The sequence below is a fragment of the Nomascus leucogenys genome, chromosome 2 (assembly GCF_006542625.1).
Source record: "Nomascus leucogenys isolate Asia chromosome 2, Asia_NLE_v1, whole genome shotgun sequence".
Classification (NCBI taxonomy): Eukaryota; Metazoa; Chordata; class Mammalia; order Primates; family Hylobatidae; genus Nomascus; species Nomascus leucogenys.
In genome coordinates this window covers 77786773-77803784 of record NC_044382.1, presented here as the reverse complement: position 1 = coordinate 77803784, position 17012 = coordinate 77786773, and the positions used below count along the sequence as shown (strand labels likewise).

General features: G+C 41.9%; 1 protein-coding gene across 2 annotated transcripts in view; it reads left to right on the top strand.

Annotated features, from left to right (window-relative positions):
- The first annotated feature begins 249 nt into the window (after positions 1-249).
- IL21R (interleukin 21 receptor) overlaps positions 250-17012 on the top strand; it is a 52423-nt gene continuing 35660 nt past the window's right edge. Inside the window, exons 1-2 of one of the 2 annotated variants that reach the window (XM_003261551.2) lie at positions 262-706; positions 1157-1297. In XM_003261551.2, the coding sequence (XP_003261599.1) occupies positions 1248-1297 (50 nt within the window). In that variant the 5' untranslated portion in view covers positions 262-706; positions 1157-1247. Of the gene's footprint in view, positions 707-1156; positions 1298-17012 lie in introns of both variants that reach the window. The other variant, XM_003261550.1, reaches the window with a different exon arrangement.

Here is a 17012-nt window from a genome sequence, read left to right as displayed (position 1 = left end):
CGTGGTGGTTCCCGGAGGCACTGCCTGCTTCATGGGTTATGACTGAGAGGCCTGTGGGGATGATGTCACAGTTCCCTAAGAGGGAAGTGTCACCCCGATGGCCCCAAATGTCTTACTTGCAGGTGACCTTTGGTGACAGTGGGTGCCTGCTGTGGGGCCGGGCCCCCTCCCACCTCTTTCTCACTCCCTCCCAGGAGGAGCCCAGCTGCGGGTGGGCGGGACTGGTGGGGAGCCGCTCACCACATCCTCCTCTTCCTCCCCACTCTGCACATGCGGCTGGGTGGCAGCCAGCGGCCTCAGACGGACCCACTGGCGTCTCTCTGCTGAGTGACCGTAAGCTCGGCGTCTGGCCCTCTGCCTGCCTCTCCCTGAGTGTGGCTGACAGCCACGCAGCTGTGTCTGTCTGTCTGCGGCCTGTGCATCCCTGCTGCGGCCGCCTGGTACCTGCCTTGCCGTCTGCTTCCTCTGTCTGCTGCTCTGTGGGACACCTGCCTGGAGGCCCAGCTGCCCGTCATCGGAGTGACAGGTCTTATGACAGCCTGATTGGTGATTCGGGCTGGGTGTGGATTCTCACCCCAGGCCTCTGCCTGCTTTCTCAGACCCTCATCTGTCACCCCCACGCTGAACCCAGCTGCCACCCCCAGAAGCCGATCAGATTGCCCCCAGCACACGGAATGGATTTCTGAGAAAGAAGCCGAAACAGAAGGTAATTCCAGCCCTGGTTTTCTGCTGGGACCAGGGTGCCTTCTCTGCCCAGGAGAGACTGTTCCCTGCCTGCTGCATCTAGTGTCACAGTGGGAGGCCTCGGAGGACTGTGCCCAAGTCACAATTGGGGACACTGAGGCAAAGAAGGTTCATGCAGTGAGGCTGGGCAGAATTGAGGTTGGGGTCTCTTGTTCAGCACAGCTTAGGGGCCCGGCAGCAGGGAAGTGGCTGAGATGACCCTCTGTCTTGAAAACCAGCCTCCAAAAGGTAGCGGGCTGGGGAAGGAAAGCCAAACCTAACATGTCAATCACCCAATTCTGGGCGGCTGAGCCGGGAGGTGATAGGCATGGGTGCAGAGCCTGATGGGACCCATTCTGTGTCAGTTTCTGTGTCTTACCACCTTGATTCCACCCAGTCATTCAAAACAAGGGCTGGTGTGCCCATTTCGCAGATGAGGAAATGAGGCTGTGAGAGGTAGAGTGATTTTCCCTTGGTGACTCAACCAGGATGTAGCAGGTCGGGCAGTCAAGCCAGGTGACCCCATGAACTGTCGCTGCATCTTTCTCATGAAGCACGGGGAGTGGGTCGGATGGTAAGAGGCCAGCCCAGATCCCTGTGCATGTGGAGGAGAGGAGGGTGGGGAGGTCGGTGGAGGCTGAGCCTTGAAGGATGGGAAAGGGAGAAAGATTTCTGGTGGAGGAGTCCTGGGGAGCGGGGACTTAGGACTCGCACCAGGAATGATGTCTCTGCTCAGTGAAGGCGGAAGACCAGGTGCGGGACATTCAAAGCCAGGAGGCTGCTTCTAGGAGGACATCTGTGATTCCCTGGGGGGAGAGTGGGGCTTTCAGAAGCACATGGTGGAGTGGGGGAAAACCTGCCAGGTCAAAACCCGGCCACGCGCCTTCCTCACTCGGTGAACTTGGACAAGTCTCTCTGCTTCTAGCCTCGAGAAGCCATGGTTTTCTCATCTATGAAATGGGGACCAAGGTACCTCCATCCTTGTGGAGCTAGTTGTGGGGACCTCAGGGCAGAACAGGGTGAAAGCTGTGCTCCTAACTGGCCCTTTTCCTTTGAGGAAGAGAGTTTGTGGCATGAGAAGCTTTGAGCCCATGGAGAAGGGCCCAACTCCAAGAGTGACAGAGGGTGAGGGACACACTCAGGCTGCTGTGGTCCTGCCTGGCCACCCACCTGGCTCTGGTCCCCCCAGTGCCAACTCACCATGTTGTAGGCACTTAAGGGTCTCCCGTAGTCCTCAATAGGTGAAGCAGGAAGCCTCATTCAGCCCATTTCACAGATGACAAGAGTGAGGCTTAGTGGGGACAACCTTGCCCCAGGTTAACTGTGAACAGATGACATGGAGCTGGGATTGGATGCCAGTGTGTAGGACAAAGCCACCACCTGCTAGATAGAATAACATGAAAACAAGACTTGTGGTCCTGGGTAGTTTCTGGGAAGCAGCATTGGATGGGGATGGTTGAGTATTCATTCCTATGGGGATGGGCAACCCCCAGAGGAGAGGCCCTGCTCACTTGCTCCCCACTGTGGGCTCAGTGATGCCCCTGTCCTGCCAGCTCCTCTGCCAGGAGGGTGTCCGGATCCTTACTCAGTCCCGCAGTGGAGGTAGCTAAGAGCCCTTGTGATAGGAGGTGGCAGAATCCAGGACCAGGAGAGGTGGGGAGAGCAAGGCAAAGACAGCTCTGAGCTCAGACTGCAGGCTCCCACTCCCCAGCAATCCTGGCTTCAGGCCAGGAGAAGAAACTGAGAGGTGGGGGTTAGAGCCAGTAAGGGGCTTGTGGGCAGTAGAGTAGGGGGTGGATACCGGAGGAGGAGGCCCATTCAAGAGAAAGCCAGCCACCAGAAGTTCTGGGAGGAACCCACCTCTTTGTAGCATCAGGACAACCTGGGTGCCTGATAAATAAATGAATGAAAGGAACGGGGTATCCATTCCTTCCACAGCCAGAGAGGGAAGCTAGTGCCTTCAGCATCCTCACAGGCAGGCACAGGGGCCTTCTCCACATAACTAGGAAGGGGTGCCCATGGTTAGATGGGGGCACTGGAACTGGCTTCCCAGCATACCACCCCTTGTGACTTTGAGCTGTGGAACTGGCCAGACCTGGGTTTAAGTCCCAGCTCCACTGCTTAGTACCTGTGTGACCTTGAGGAAGCCACTTAACCTCTCTGCAGCTCAGTTGCTGCATCTGTAAGAGTGGGAATAGGAATAAGAATGCCTGTCTTAGGTCTGTGGTGAGGATTTACTCACCCTATTCTTTATTGAACATCTACCATGGCCCAGGCACCTCCCTAGGTCCTGAAGCTCTGGGGTACACAGAGAGAGCCAGTGTGACAAGGAAGGCAAAAGAGCTGGGCACAAATGGCTCATGAGAAGTGGCCGCTATTATGTTTTACTTTTTTTTTTTTTTAATTTTTTTTTGAGACAGAGTCTTGCTCTGCTGCCCAGGCTGGAGTGCAGTGGTGCGATCTCAAGTCACTGCAACCTCCATCCCCCAGGTTCAAGCGATTCTCCTGCCTCAGCCTCCCGAGTAGCTGGGACTACAGGCACCTGCCACCACACCTGGCTAATTTTTGTATTTTTAGTGAAGACGGGGTTTCACCATGTTGGCCAGGCTGTTCTTGAACTCCCGGGCTCAAGTGATCTGCCTGCCTCAGCCTCTCAAAGTGCTGGGATTACAGGCATGAGCCACCGTGACCGGCCTATGTTTTACTTTAAATATGTAAGAGCTGTTTGCTTTTAGCTATGAAAATACAGATAAAAAATAAAATAGTAAATATTATTGGTCATATTGGCATATATGAGACCTCAATAAACGAGAGCTCTTACGATGATTCTGCTTCCCCCCTTTTACAGATGGGGAAACTGAGGTTCAGAGCAGGGTGGGGGTTTTTCTAGGGTCACTCAGGGAACCGTCTAGAAGGGAGCAGTGAAGAGGGCAACAGATGCTTCCTCCAGGAAGAGGGTCTTCTCGCCCTCGCAGTCCCTTCCTCACACGCCCTCCTTCCCTGCCCTCCAGAGCCCCCAGACTCGTGAAGGGGAGGGGAGGGGGCAATGGGAGGAACCCACCCCCACCCCTGGCTCACAGGTGCCACCGCCCCCACTCCCTGCCCTGGCCCCAGGCCAAAGGGACTTTTCATGACAGCTCAAATGAGACCTCTGAGTAAACCTGGAACTTCTGAAACGACCTGAGAATATTCCCCGGGCTGGGGGGCAGGGGCCCCATGGAGGGCCCCCAACTGCTCAGGACATCTGCATCAGGAATCCAGCCTGCTGGTCTCTGCAGCCCACAGGAAGGATCTGGCCACCCCAACCCCAGCCCTGAATTGTCCCCAGGGAGCTGGGGCAAGTGCACCAGCCGGGCTCCCAGCCCAGGCCCCTGCCATCCCCCACTGTGTGAACAGGACAAGGCCCTGGGCCTCTCTGGGCCTCCTTTCCCCATCTGCCAAGTGGGCTTGACTAGGACAAGGGCTTGCCAACTTTCCCCAGAATGAATCAGTAACACCAGTCCACTTTGGCCAGGGCCAGGGCAGGCTGATGGGGGCTGCTGGGAACTGAGGGGAGAGAGAGGGTGGGTGGCCAGCCCCGCTCCACCTCGTGGCATAGTTCAAAGCCTTCTTTCACTGCTCTACGCGCAACCCCTCCTAGGCTGGAGGAAATGGAGCTGGAGTGAGATCTGGCTGCAGAGGCTGAGCGGTTGCAAGGTTTGGGCAAGGCTGCAGAGGATGGCAGGGCTTGCAGGGAGATAGAGGTTGCACAGGCAGCGGGGGTGGGGAGTGGGGGGTGTGGGTGCTGGGACTGGGACCTCATGCTCCACAGCTAGGAGAGGTTGCACAGGCTGGAAGAAGTGCCAGAAGGGAAAGATTGCTGGAGCTAATAGAGATTTGCTGCCTGGCTAGGAGAGAGAGATAGGCTGAGATGTCGCACAGCCTCAGAGGTTGCACGAGCTGGGCAGGGGAAGGCCGTTCCTCTCACCTTCATCTTCTACTGATTACGCTGTAAGCCTGAGGTCCCCAACATACCTGTCTTCAGACACCCATAACCCACCCCTTGCCACTGGTGAAAAAAAAAGAAAAGATGAAAAGCAACTAACACTAACCACACACCTAACACTAACCACACTAACCTGCCTCACACTCCTCATCCAGGCTAAGCCTGCTGCCCCCATTCCACAGATGAGGAAAGCTGAGGCTCAAACAAAGGCAGAGATACAGCCAAGTTCCCACTGTGAGTGAGTGACGGAATCTCCTTTCTGACCCAGGGCCACTGGGCTAGTTCTTCCCCCAGCCTGAGAACTCACTGAGATGAGAACTTGCTGTGTGACCCTGGGCAGCTCACTGTCCTTCTCTGAAAGTTCCTTGTTACTAATCTGATGACATTACTCATGATTATTCACACTCTGGGAGCAGAAGGTGTTGCCTGAGGTGGGTTTGGGGGTAGTTTCTGGGGCCAGTGAGGAAGCTAATGAGGAAACCAGGACCTCTTAGGGGCTGTCTCAATTTTTAGCCTCATTCATTCATTCATTCGTTCACTTAACATTCTTCTTCAGCTACTTATTGGGCACCTACAGGTCCCCTTCTCTGCACTAGGGATACTGTGCTGAACAAAATAGGTCAATTACCCAGCCTCTGGGAGCTCATGCTTCAGTACAGAAACAAGTTACAAAAACATACACAGAGATATTTACAAAACTATTCCTCATATTACACCTGCTATGAAGGAGACAAACTAGGGGATGTGGGGTACAGAGATCTGTGGCATAGACCCAGTTCAGATAGGGTGGATGGCCTCTTTGAAGAGGCAACTTGAAACCTGAGGATGAGAAAGGAAAGAAGCTGGGGGAAAAGCATTCTAGGCAGAGGGAATGGCATGTGCAAAGGCCCTGATGTAGGGAAAAAAGGTTGAAACATTAAAGCTTTTATCTTTGGCCAGGTGCAGTGGCTCATGCCTGTAATCCCAGCATTTTGGGAGGCCGAGGAGGGCGGATCACCTGAGGTCAGGAGTTTGAGATCAGCCTGACCAACATGGTGAAACCCTGTCTCTACTAAAAACACAAAGTTAGCCAAGCTTGGTAGCCTATGCCTGTAATCCCAGCTACTTGGAAGGCTGAGGCAGGAGACTCACTTGAACCCAGGAGGCCGAGGTTGCAGTGAGCCAATATCATGCCACTGCACTCCAGTGTGGGTGACAGAGCGAGACTCCATCTCAAAAACAAAACGAAACAACAACAACAACAAAAAACATATCCTCACCAAATACATAAGGCTCTCAATCCCCTAAGCTCCAGAAAAAGGGGTCAAAAAGGGTAAGATTTAACTTTGGAGTATACGGTCTACATAGGTCTTAACATTGAGGATAATGTTGGTTCACAATTCATTCCCATAGAAAGCATTCTCTTTCATTTAGTGACTCGTGTAGCAAATGTTTTGAGCACCCACTGTGGGCACTGGTTAGTCACTGGGGATTCAGCAGTAACAAAGAAACACACTGTCCCTGCCTAGATGGTGCCCAGAATATAGATGAAAACACCATGAGCTATGTACTACTTGGAGGGTGGACCCCAGAGGAAGGAGTGACTCATGTTCTTTGGAGAAGTCAAAGATTGACAGAGGAGCTGCCATTTGAATGGGATTTTGAAGACTGAGTAGGAGGCTAACAGTCAGTCAAAAAGGGCAGATAGTTTCCGTGGCTAAAACAGCACATGCACAGGTGTGCAAGCCAGGTGAATGGAGCATGTTGGTGAGGCTGTCAGTGGTCTGAAGAGCCTGAAGTCCAGTATGAATACTGGGGGCTAGATCCTGAAATGCCTTGAATACCAGACAAGGAATTTGGGGTTTTTCTCTTGTGGACAACAGAGAGCCATGGAATGACATGGTTGGAGTAAGAATGGAGTTGGAGAAACCACAGCTCTATAGCTATAGCAGGAAGGTCAGAGAGGAGGACCAGCAGGAGAGCAGGTGGGCAGAAGTCCTTGAAGACCCTGGATAACTTCAGGAGTTCTTTCTTCTGTGTTCCCTCTCGGGAAGTCCCTCTGCCTTAACACTTCCTCTTCTGGTGACCTGTTGGCTCCTGTTCCTGGCACCTCTGGGGAGTCCCTCTTCACCCACCTCATTTCTTTGTGATCCCTATGGGAAATAGGGCCATTTTACTTTTACCACACTCCCCACCTTTCACTTTCAGCCCCATGTCCCCACCTGGGTCACATTGGAGAGAATGGCCAACTTGAGGAACTAGACGGATCCCATTCCTCTATCATGTGACAGAAAAAAGATACAGGGAAACCAAGAACTTGGGTTCTTTCCAGTGTGGGGAGGTTGTAAATAATGCTGCTATGAACATGCTGGTACATGTCTGCTTGTGCACATATGCTTGCATTTCTCTTTGGTTATATAACTTGGAAATGGAAATGTTGAGTCTCTGCTCAGCAGAAGTTTTCCAAAGAGGTTGTGTCAATTTACACTCTTGCCAGAATATTGAGTAGAGACAGAGAGTTTAGTTATTCTGTATCCTTTCCAGCACTTGGAATTGTTTGTGTTTATTTCTCTCTCTCTCCATATATATATATAAATAAATTATATATATTCATTATATATATTTATATTATATAAATATATATTTATATTATATAAATATATATATTTATATTTTATAAATATATATATTTATATTATATAAATATATATATTTATATTTTATAAATATATATATTTATATTTTATAAATATATATATTTATATTATATAAATATATATATTTATATTTTATAAATATATATATTTATATTTTATAAATATATATATTTATATTTTATAAATATATATATTTATATTTTATAAATATATATATTTATATTTTATAAATATATATATTTATATTTTATAAATATATATATTTATATTTTATAAATATATATATTTATATATATATTTATATTTTATAAATATATATGTATATTTTATAAATATATATATTTATATTTTATAAATATATATATGTATATTTTATAAATATATATTTATATTTTATAAATATATATATTTATATTTTATAAATATATATGTATATTTTATAAATATATATATTTATAAATAAATGTTTTTGTATTTATATTTTATTATAAATTTACATATATATATATATATATATATATATATAATTCTTTCCCTCTTCCTCTTTCAGTTTCTTTTCCATTTGCTTATTGCAAACTTTTGATCAATAAAAAATCTTAATTTTAATGAAGTTTATTTATAAGTCTTTCTTTAAACAGAACTTTCTATGTGCTGTTTAAGAAGTGCTGCCTGCAATGAAGGGATAAAAATATTATTCTGTGTTTTCTTCGAGATGATTTATTGTTTTACCTTTCACATTTAGGTCTACAGTCTATCTGTAGTTTATTTTTCTGTATGGTGTGAGGTAAGGGTCAAGCTTTACTTTTTCCATATGAATATTCAATTAATATACCATCATTTAAGAAAACATCATACTTTCTCTCCACTGCCTTGCACTGGTGACTTACTGAAAATCAAGTAGTTGAATACATGAGTTTATTTCTACTGTTTCTGTTCTTTTCCATTGGTTAGTTTGTTTTTCCTTCCAACAATGCCTTAATTTCTAAATTACTTTATAAATCTTGACATCTTCAAAGTTGTCTAAACTATTTTCAGTCCTTTGCATTTCTATATAAATTTTAGAACTATCTTGTCAATTTCCACCAAAGAAAATCTTGCTGGGGATTTTTTTCTTGAAACTTTGGATTTTACTGAAACTTTAGTTCAATTTGGGGGGGACTAGCATCCTTAAAACATTAAATTTTCCAATCCATGAACATAGTATGTACCACCACTTATTTATGTTTTCTCTAATTTTTCTTAGTAATGTCTTGTAGGTTTCTGTGTAGAAGTCTTGTACATCAACTAGGTACAGTGGCTGATACCTGTAATCCCAGCACTTTGGGAAGCCAAGGTGGGTGGATCTCTTGAGGTCAGGAGTTCAAGACCAGCCTGGCCAATGTGGTGAAACCCTGTCTCCACTAAAAATACAAAAATTAGCTGAGTGTGGTGGTGCATGCTTGTAATCCCAGCTACTCGGGAGGCTGAGGCAGGAGAATTGCTTGAACCCAGGAGGTGGAGGTTGCAGTGAGCAGAGACTGTGCCTCTAGTGACACAGCTGAGTGACAGAGCAAGACTCCATCTCAAAAAAAAAAAAATTCTTGTACATCTCTCATTAGATTTCTTCTTGGATATTTGATTTTTTGATGCTGATGTAAATGGCATAATTTTAAAATTTCTTGACTGTTTGTAGTGTACAGAAATATAATGAGTTTTTATACTTTACAATTTTATTAACACTTTTTAAAGCTAAAGTTCCAGATGTAAAAAGAAATAGCTATCAAACCCAGCCCACATCAACTGACCACCAGTTGAGGGCTTCCTGCCTTTCTTTGCTTTTGTAATGTTTATGGATCTTTTCCTCTGCTAATCTAACAAGTGAGGGTATTGTAGTGCAAAGTATAGTGTCCCAGGTTTGGATTTTATTAACCAGTAGATCTTTTTTACCCTTAACAATTTTAGATGTACAGTACAATATTGTAAACTGTATGCACATTGGTTTAGAAGAGATCTCTAGAACTTTTTTCTGTTGCATGGGTGAAACTCTATACCCATTGAAAAACAACTCTTCATTTCTCCCTCCCCCAGTCCCTGGCAATCAGCATTCCACCTTCTGTTTCTATGAGATTGATTACTTTACATACATCATATAAGTGATACAATGCAGTATTTGTTTTTTTGCCATTGGTTTATTTCACTTCGCAGAATGTCCTCAAGAAGCATCCATGTTGTAACATATAACAGGACTTCCTCCTTTTTAAAGGCTGAATAATATTCCATTATGTATGTACTACATTTTCTTTATCCATTCACCTATCAATAAATTTAGGTTACTTGCTCAACTTAGCTATTGTAAATAATGCTGCAGAAACAGGAGTGCAAATATCTCTTTGAGATGCTGTTTTTATTTCTTCTAGATATATGTCTGGTGTTTCTATTTTTTTAATTTAAAAAAATCTAAAAAGTTTTGCATCATTTTACAATCCCATTAAAAGTGCACAAGGGTTTCAATTCTCTACATCTTCACCACCACTTGTTCTTTTCTTTTTTTTTTATAATGACCATCCTAACAAGTGCAAGATGGTATCTCATTGTAGTTTTAATTTGTATTTCCCTGATGAGTAGTGATGCTGAGCATCTTTTCATATGCTTAATGGCCATTTGCTGATCTTCTTTGGGGAAATGTCTATTCATGTCCTTTGTCCATTTTTTTTTTTTTGAGACAGAGTCTTGCTCTGTCACCTAGGCTGGAGTGCAGTGGTGTGATCTTGGCTCACTGCAACCTCTGCCTCCCAGGTTCAAGCAATTCTCCTGCCTCAGCCTCCTGAGTAACTGGAATTACAGGTGCCTGCCACTATGCCTGGCTAATTTTTGTATTTGTTAGTAGAGATGGGATTTCACCATGTTGGCCAGGCTGGTCTTGAACTCCTGACTTCAGGTGATTCGCCTGCCTTGGCCTCCCAAAATGCTGGGATTATAGGTGTGAGCCACTGCACCTGGTTGATGTACAAGACTTCTACACAGAAACCTACATTACTAAGAAAAATTAGAGAAAACATAAATAAGTGGTGGTACATACACTGCCGGCCATTTTTAAATTGAGTTATTTGTTTATGTGTTGTTATTGAGTTGTAGGAGTTCTTTGTATATTCTAGATATTAACCCCATATCTCTTGTATGGTTTGCAAATATTTTGTCCCATTCCATAGGTTGCCTTTTGATTCCATTGATTATTTCCTCTGCTGAACAGAAGTTTTAAAGTTTGATGTAGTCTCATATGTCTATTTTTACTTTTGTTGCCTGTGCTTTTGTTATCATATACAAGAAATCATTGCCCATTCCAATTTCACGAAGATTTTCCCATACGTTTTCTTCTAGGAGTTTTATAGTTTCAGGTCTTATGTTTAGGTCTTTAATCCATTTTGAGTTAATGTTTGCATATGGAGTAAAATAAGGATCCAACATCATTCTTTTGCATATGGATATTTGGTTCTTCCAGCACTATTTCCTTGAACAAACTTCCTTTTCCCTCTTGTATAGACTTAGTGCCTTTGTAGATAATTTGACTATATACACTAGGGTTTATTTCTGGGCTCTCTATTTTGTTCCATTGGTCTGTATAGCTATCTTTATGCCAGTACCATACTGTATTGATTACTGTAGCTTTTTAATACATTTTGAAATCAGGAAATGTGAGGCCTCCAGCTTTCTTCTCCTTCTCCTTCTCCTTCTTCTTCTTCTTCTTTTTTTTTTTTTTGAGTGTTCTTCTTTCTCAAGATTATTTTGGCTATTTAGGGTCCCTTGAAATTCCGTATGAATTTTAGGATGAGTTCTTTTTTTATTTCTACAAAAACAGTCATCGAGATTTTGATAGAGTTTATATTAAATTCAGTTTTCTGTGAGTAGTATTGTCATCTTAACAATATTAAGTCTTCCAATCCATGATCATGGGATGTCTTTTCACTTATCTGTGTTCTTTAATTTCCTTCAAAAATATTTTATACAAGTCTTTCTCCTCCTTGGCTAAGTTTATTCCTAAGTACTTTTCTCTTTTTGATGCTATTGTAAATGAAATTTTTTGCCTAAGTTTCTTTTTGGATTGTCCATTGTTAATATAAAAAATGCAACTGACTTTTGAGTGTTGATTTTGTATCCTGCAACTTTGCTTAATGCATGTATTAGTTCTAACCATTTTTTTAATATTTAGGGTTTCCTACATATAAAATCATGTAATCTGTGAACAGAGATCATTGCATTTCTTCCTTTCCAATTTAGATACCTTTTATTTCTTTTTCTTACCTAATTGCTTGGCTAGAACTTCCAGTTGAAGAGAAATGGCAAGTGTGGGCATCCATGCCTTGTTCCTGATCTTAGAGGAAAAGCTTTCAGTTTTTTACTGTTGAATATATTCACTGTGGGCTTTTTATATATAACCTTTGTTATGTTGAGGTAGTTTATTTCTATTTCTAGTTCCTTGAATGTTTTCTTTATCATGAAAGAGTATTGAATTTTTTCAAATACTTTTTCTGCATCAAGTGAGATGACCATGTGATTTTTGTCCTTTGTTCTATTAATTTCATGTATTACATTTATCTGATTTTTGTAACTATCCTTGAATTCTGCAGATAAATCCTACTTGATCATGGTGTATAGCCTTTTAATGTGTTGTTAAATTTGGTTTGCTAGCATTTTGTTGAGGATTTTTGCATCAGTATTCATCAAGAGTATTGGTCTGTAGTTTTGTTTTCTTGCATCTTTGTCTGGCTTTGGTACTGGGGCCTCCTAAAATGAGTTGGGAAGTGTTCCCTTCTGTTCGATTTTTTGGAAGTGTTAGGGATGAATTGGTGTTGATTCTTTAAATATTTGGTAGCATTCTCTAGTGAAGCCATTTGGTCTTGGGCTTTTTTTTTTTTTCTAGGAGGTTTTTGATTACTGATTCAATCTCCTTTCTAGTTTAGGTCTGTTTAGATTTTCTATTTTGTCATGATTCAGTCTGGGTAGGTTGTATATGTCTAGGAATTTATTAATTTATTTGAAGTATCCAACTTGTTGGCATATAATTATTCATAGTAGTCTCTTAGAATCATTTTTATCTCTGTGTCATAGTTACAATATCTCCTCTTTCATTTCTGATTTTAGTTAATTTGAGTCTTCCCTCTTTTTTTCTTAGTTTAACTAAGGGTTTGTCAATTTTGCTGATTGTTAGAAATACAATAGATTTTTATATTGATCTCATCTTCAGCTTCTTTGTTTAACAATTATTATTCTAATAGTTTATTTGTTGAGTATCGTGGACTTTTCTGGTTCCTCAATTCTTAAATAACTTAAGCACATAGTTTTCTAATCTTTGTAAATTAAAATTTCCTTGTTGTTGCCTTATTATGTTAATTAGCACCTCTAGTATAAGATGTTTTTGTTTTTGCCGTGACCTCCGTGAGGAAGTGTTCAATATTTCACAATTAAGGATAATGTTAGCTATGTATAATGTGTGTGTGTGTGTGTGTGTGTGTAATCATAATTAGATTAAAGAAGGCTCTATTTTTGCTTTCCTGACAGGTTTTAAAAATCATGAATTGGTGTTGCAATTTATTAAATGTGCTTTCTGAACTTATTAAGTGATAATATAAATTTTCTTCTTTATTGAGTTAATGTGGTGAAATTGATTATGGTTTCTAAATGTCATACTAACCTTACATTCCTGAAATAAACCAATATGATAATAATATGTTATCTATTTTTATACATATTATTAGATTTGACTTGTTAATATTTTGTTTCAGATATTTTGTAGATTGTTTATGAGAAAGATTGACCTGTAATTCTACTTTCCTTTAATGTCAAGTTATGGTATTAAGACTGCCTTTTATTTCAGACATCAATGAAAGCACTGATGTGTTTGGGATTATGTCTACCATCTTGCTATTTGTTTTCTTTTTTGACCTACCTATTCTTCCTTCTTTGTTCTAGTTTTTAGAAAGTCAAGTTTTAAAAATTATTATTCCATTTTTCCTATTAGTTTGTTCATTGTACTTTCTTTTACAATTCTTTTTGTGCTTATCTTAGAGATTACAACATGCATACTTATTATTATTAGGATCTACCTAATATGAATTCTTCTAAAAGTTCATGGAAAATTCAAACTATGAAAAAACTATGCATGAAGTTCAAACTTTTTTCTGCACCAAAATAAACTTGTACTAACTTGCTATAACATGTCTGAACAGGATCTGGTTTGAGGCACTAAGAAGGATAAGGCGTCTGTTTGCAAAAAAGCCCCTATCATTGCAACATGAATTCTGCTAAAATTGAAGCAGGAACAAGCATCAAATTTATGGTGCAACTAGGGTAGAAGAATGGTGAAATCAATGATGAAGATAAAGCCCTCCGTGGCCGATCATCCACATCAATTTGTTAGGAAAAAATTCATCTTGTTCATGCCCTAATTGAAGAGGACCAACGATTAACAGCCCAAACAATAGCCAACACCATAGACATCTCAATTAGTTCAGGTTACACAATTCTGACCAAAAAATTAAAGTTGAGCAAACTTTCCACTTACTGGGTGCCAAACCACTGTGCCCAGATCAGCTGCAGACAACAGCAGAAACTTCCATGCAAATTTTAAACTAATGGGATCAAGATTCGGAAGCATTTCCTCACATAATTGTAACAGGAGATTAAACATGGCTTTACCAGTTCATCCTGAAGACAAAGCAGTGGCTCCAAAGAGGTAGATGAGGTTCAGTCAAGGCAAAAGCAGACTGGTCAAGAAAAGCCAAGGTCATGGCAACAGGTTTTTGGGATGCTCAAGGCATTTTGCCTGTTGACTTTCCGGACAGCCAAAGAACGATAACATCTGCTTATCATGAGAGTGTTTTGGGGAAATTAGCCAAAGCTTTAGCAGAAAAATGCGCAGGAAAGCTTCACCAGAGAGTCCTCCACCATAGCAATGCCCCTGCTCATTCTTCTCATCAAATAAGGGCAATTTTACAGTTTCCATGAGAAATCAGGCATCCACCTTAAAGTCCTGTTTGGTACCTTCTGACTTCTTTTTGTCTCCTAACCTTAAGCAATCTTTAACGATCACCCATTTTTCTTTAGTTAATAATGTAAAAAAGCCTGCATTGATATGGTTACATTCCCAGCATCCCCCAGTTCTTTGGAGATGGACTATGTGCCTGGTAGCATCACTTACAAAAGTGCCTTGACCTTGACTGAATTTCTGTTGAGAAATAAAGTTTATTTTTAAATTGTTATCTTTAGCTCCATGTTTCCATGAGCTTTTTGAAGTCCTCTTGTAAAATTTGAAGTCCTCTTGTACAAAGTCCTCTTTAACTTTATTCACCTCTTCTTACCTTTGGGGTTTCATGGTCGTGTATTTTAATTCTGCATATAGTTTACATCATTAGTATGTTAAGAAATTAAAAATCATAGTAATTCACTTATTTATTTATTTATTTTGAGACAGAGTCTCACTTTCTCACTCAAGCTGGAGATGCAGCTCACTGCAAGCTCCACCTTCCGGATTCAAGTGATTCTCCTGCCTCTGCCTCCCTAGTAGCCTGCACTACAGGTGTGTGCCACCACACTCGGCTAATTTTTTGTATTTTTAGTAGAGACTGGGTTTTGCCATGTTGTCCAGGCTGATCTCGAACTCCTGACCTCAGGTGATCCACCCACCTCGGCCTCCCAGAGCGCTGGGATTACAGGTGTGAACCACCGCGCCCGGCCTAATTCATATATTTAGCATTGTTTCTGTTGCTCTTCATTTCATCCTACAGTACCTTGCTTCCCATCTGGAATTATTTTTCTTTTACCTGAAAAATTCACTGTTGTATATCTCTTGATGCAGGTCTATCAGCGACAAAATCTCTCGCTTATTTTTGTCTGAAAAAAAAATCCTTATTTTGCCTTCATTTTCAAAAATCTGTATTTCAGATGTAATTCACAAAACTGAAAATGTACTCTTAAGATGTGCAATTCAACGAAGTTGTGCAGCCATCACCACTAACTCTATATTTTCATCACTCCAAAAACAAACCTACACCCATTGCTGTTACTCTCTATCCCCCGGCCCCTCAGACTCAGCTCCTGGCAACCACTAACCTGCTTTCTGTCTCTATGGATCTGCCAATGCTGGACATTTCATACATATGGAGTCATACAATATGAGGCCTTTTGTGTCTGGTGTCTTTACTTTGGCATGAATTTTTAAAGTTCATCCATTTTGTAGCACGTATCAGTAGTTCATTCCCTTATATGGCTAAATAATATTCTACTGCATGGATATACTACATTTCTTTATCCGTTCACCAGCTGATAGAAATTTTGCTTGTTTCCAGTTTTTTGCTGTTAGGAATAATGTTGCTGTGAACATTTGTGTACAACGGTTTGTAAATTTCTTTCTGGACATATATCCGCAATTGTTTTCTTTCCTTTTTCTTTCTTTTTTTTTTTTTTTTTTTTTTTGAGACAGGGTCACACTCTGTCACCCAGGCTGGAGTGCAATGGTGTGAAAACAGCTCACTGTAGCCTCAAACTCTTGGGCTCAAGTGATCCACCTTAGCTTCCTGAGTAGCTGGGGCCACAGGTGCATACCACCATGCCCAGAAAATGTTTTAATTTTAATTTTTGTAGAGATGAGGTCTTGCCATGTTACCCAGGCTAGTGTCAAACTCCTGGGCTCAAGCAACTCTCCCACCTCGGCCTCCCAGTATGCTGGGATTACAGGCACGAGCTACTGCATCTGGTCAATTCTTTTCACTATATACCTAGGTGTGAAGTTTCTTGGTCATATGGAAACAGTCACACATTGCTTAAAGACGAGCATACATTCTGAGAAATGTGTCATTAGGTAATTTTGTCATTGTGTGAATGTCATAGAATATACTTACATAAACCTAGATGGTATAGCCTATTACACACCTAGGCTGTATCTTACAGCCTATTGCAAATTGGCTACAAACCTGCACAGCATGATACGGTACTGAATACTGTAGGCAATTGTAACACAATTGTAAGTATTTGTGTATCTAAACATAGAAAAGGTACAGTGAAAACATGATATAAAATATGAAAAAATGGCACACCTGTGTAGGGCACTTACCATGAATGGAGTTTGCAGGATTCGAAGTTGCTCTGGATGTCAGTGAGTAAGTGCTGAGGGAAGGTGAAGTCCCAGGACATTGCTGTACACTCCTGTAAACTTTATCAACACTGAACTCTTAGGCTCCTCTAAATTTATTTGAATTTTTAAAATAATAAATTAACTTTAGCTTACTGTAACATTTTTCCTTTATTTTATTTTATTTTTTGAGACAGAGTCTCACTCTATCACCCAGGCTGGAGTGCAGTGTTGTGATCTATGCTCACTGCAACCTCCGCCTCCCAGGTTCAGGCAAATCTCCTGCCTCAGCCTCCCAAGTAGCTGGGACTACAGGCGTGCGCCACCACGCTCAGCTAATTTTTTGTATTTTTAGTAGAGACGGGGTTTCACCATGTTAGCCAGGATAGTCTTGATCTCCTGACCTCGTGATCTGCCCGCCTTGGCCTCCCAAAGTGCTGGGATTACAGGCGTGAGCCACTGCGCCTGGCCAACATCTTTCCTTTATAAACATTTTAGCTTTTTAAAACTTTTTGAATAACACTTTTGTAATAACAGTTATCTTATTGTAATAACACTTAAGTGT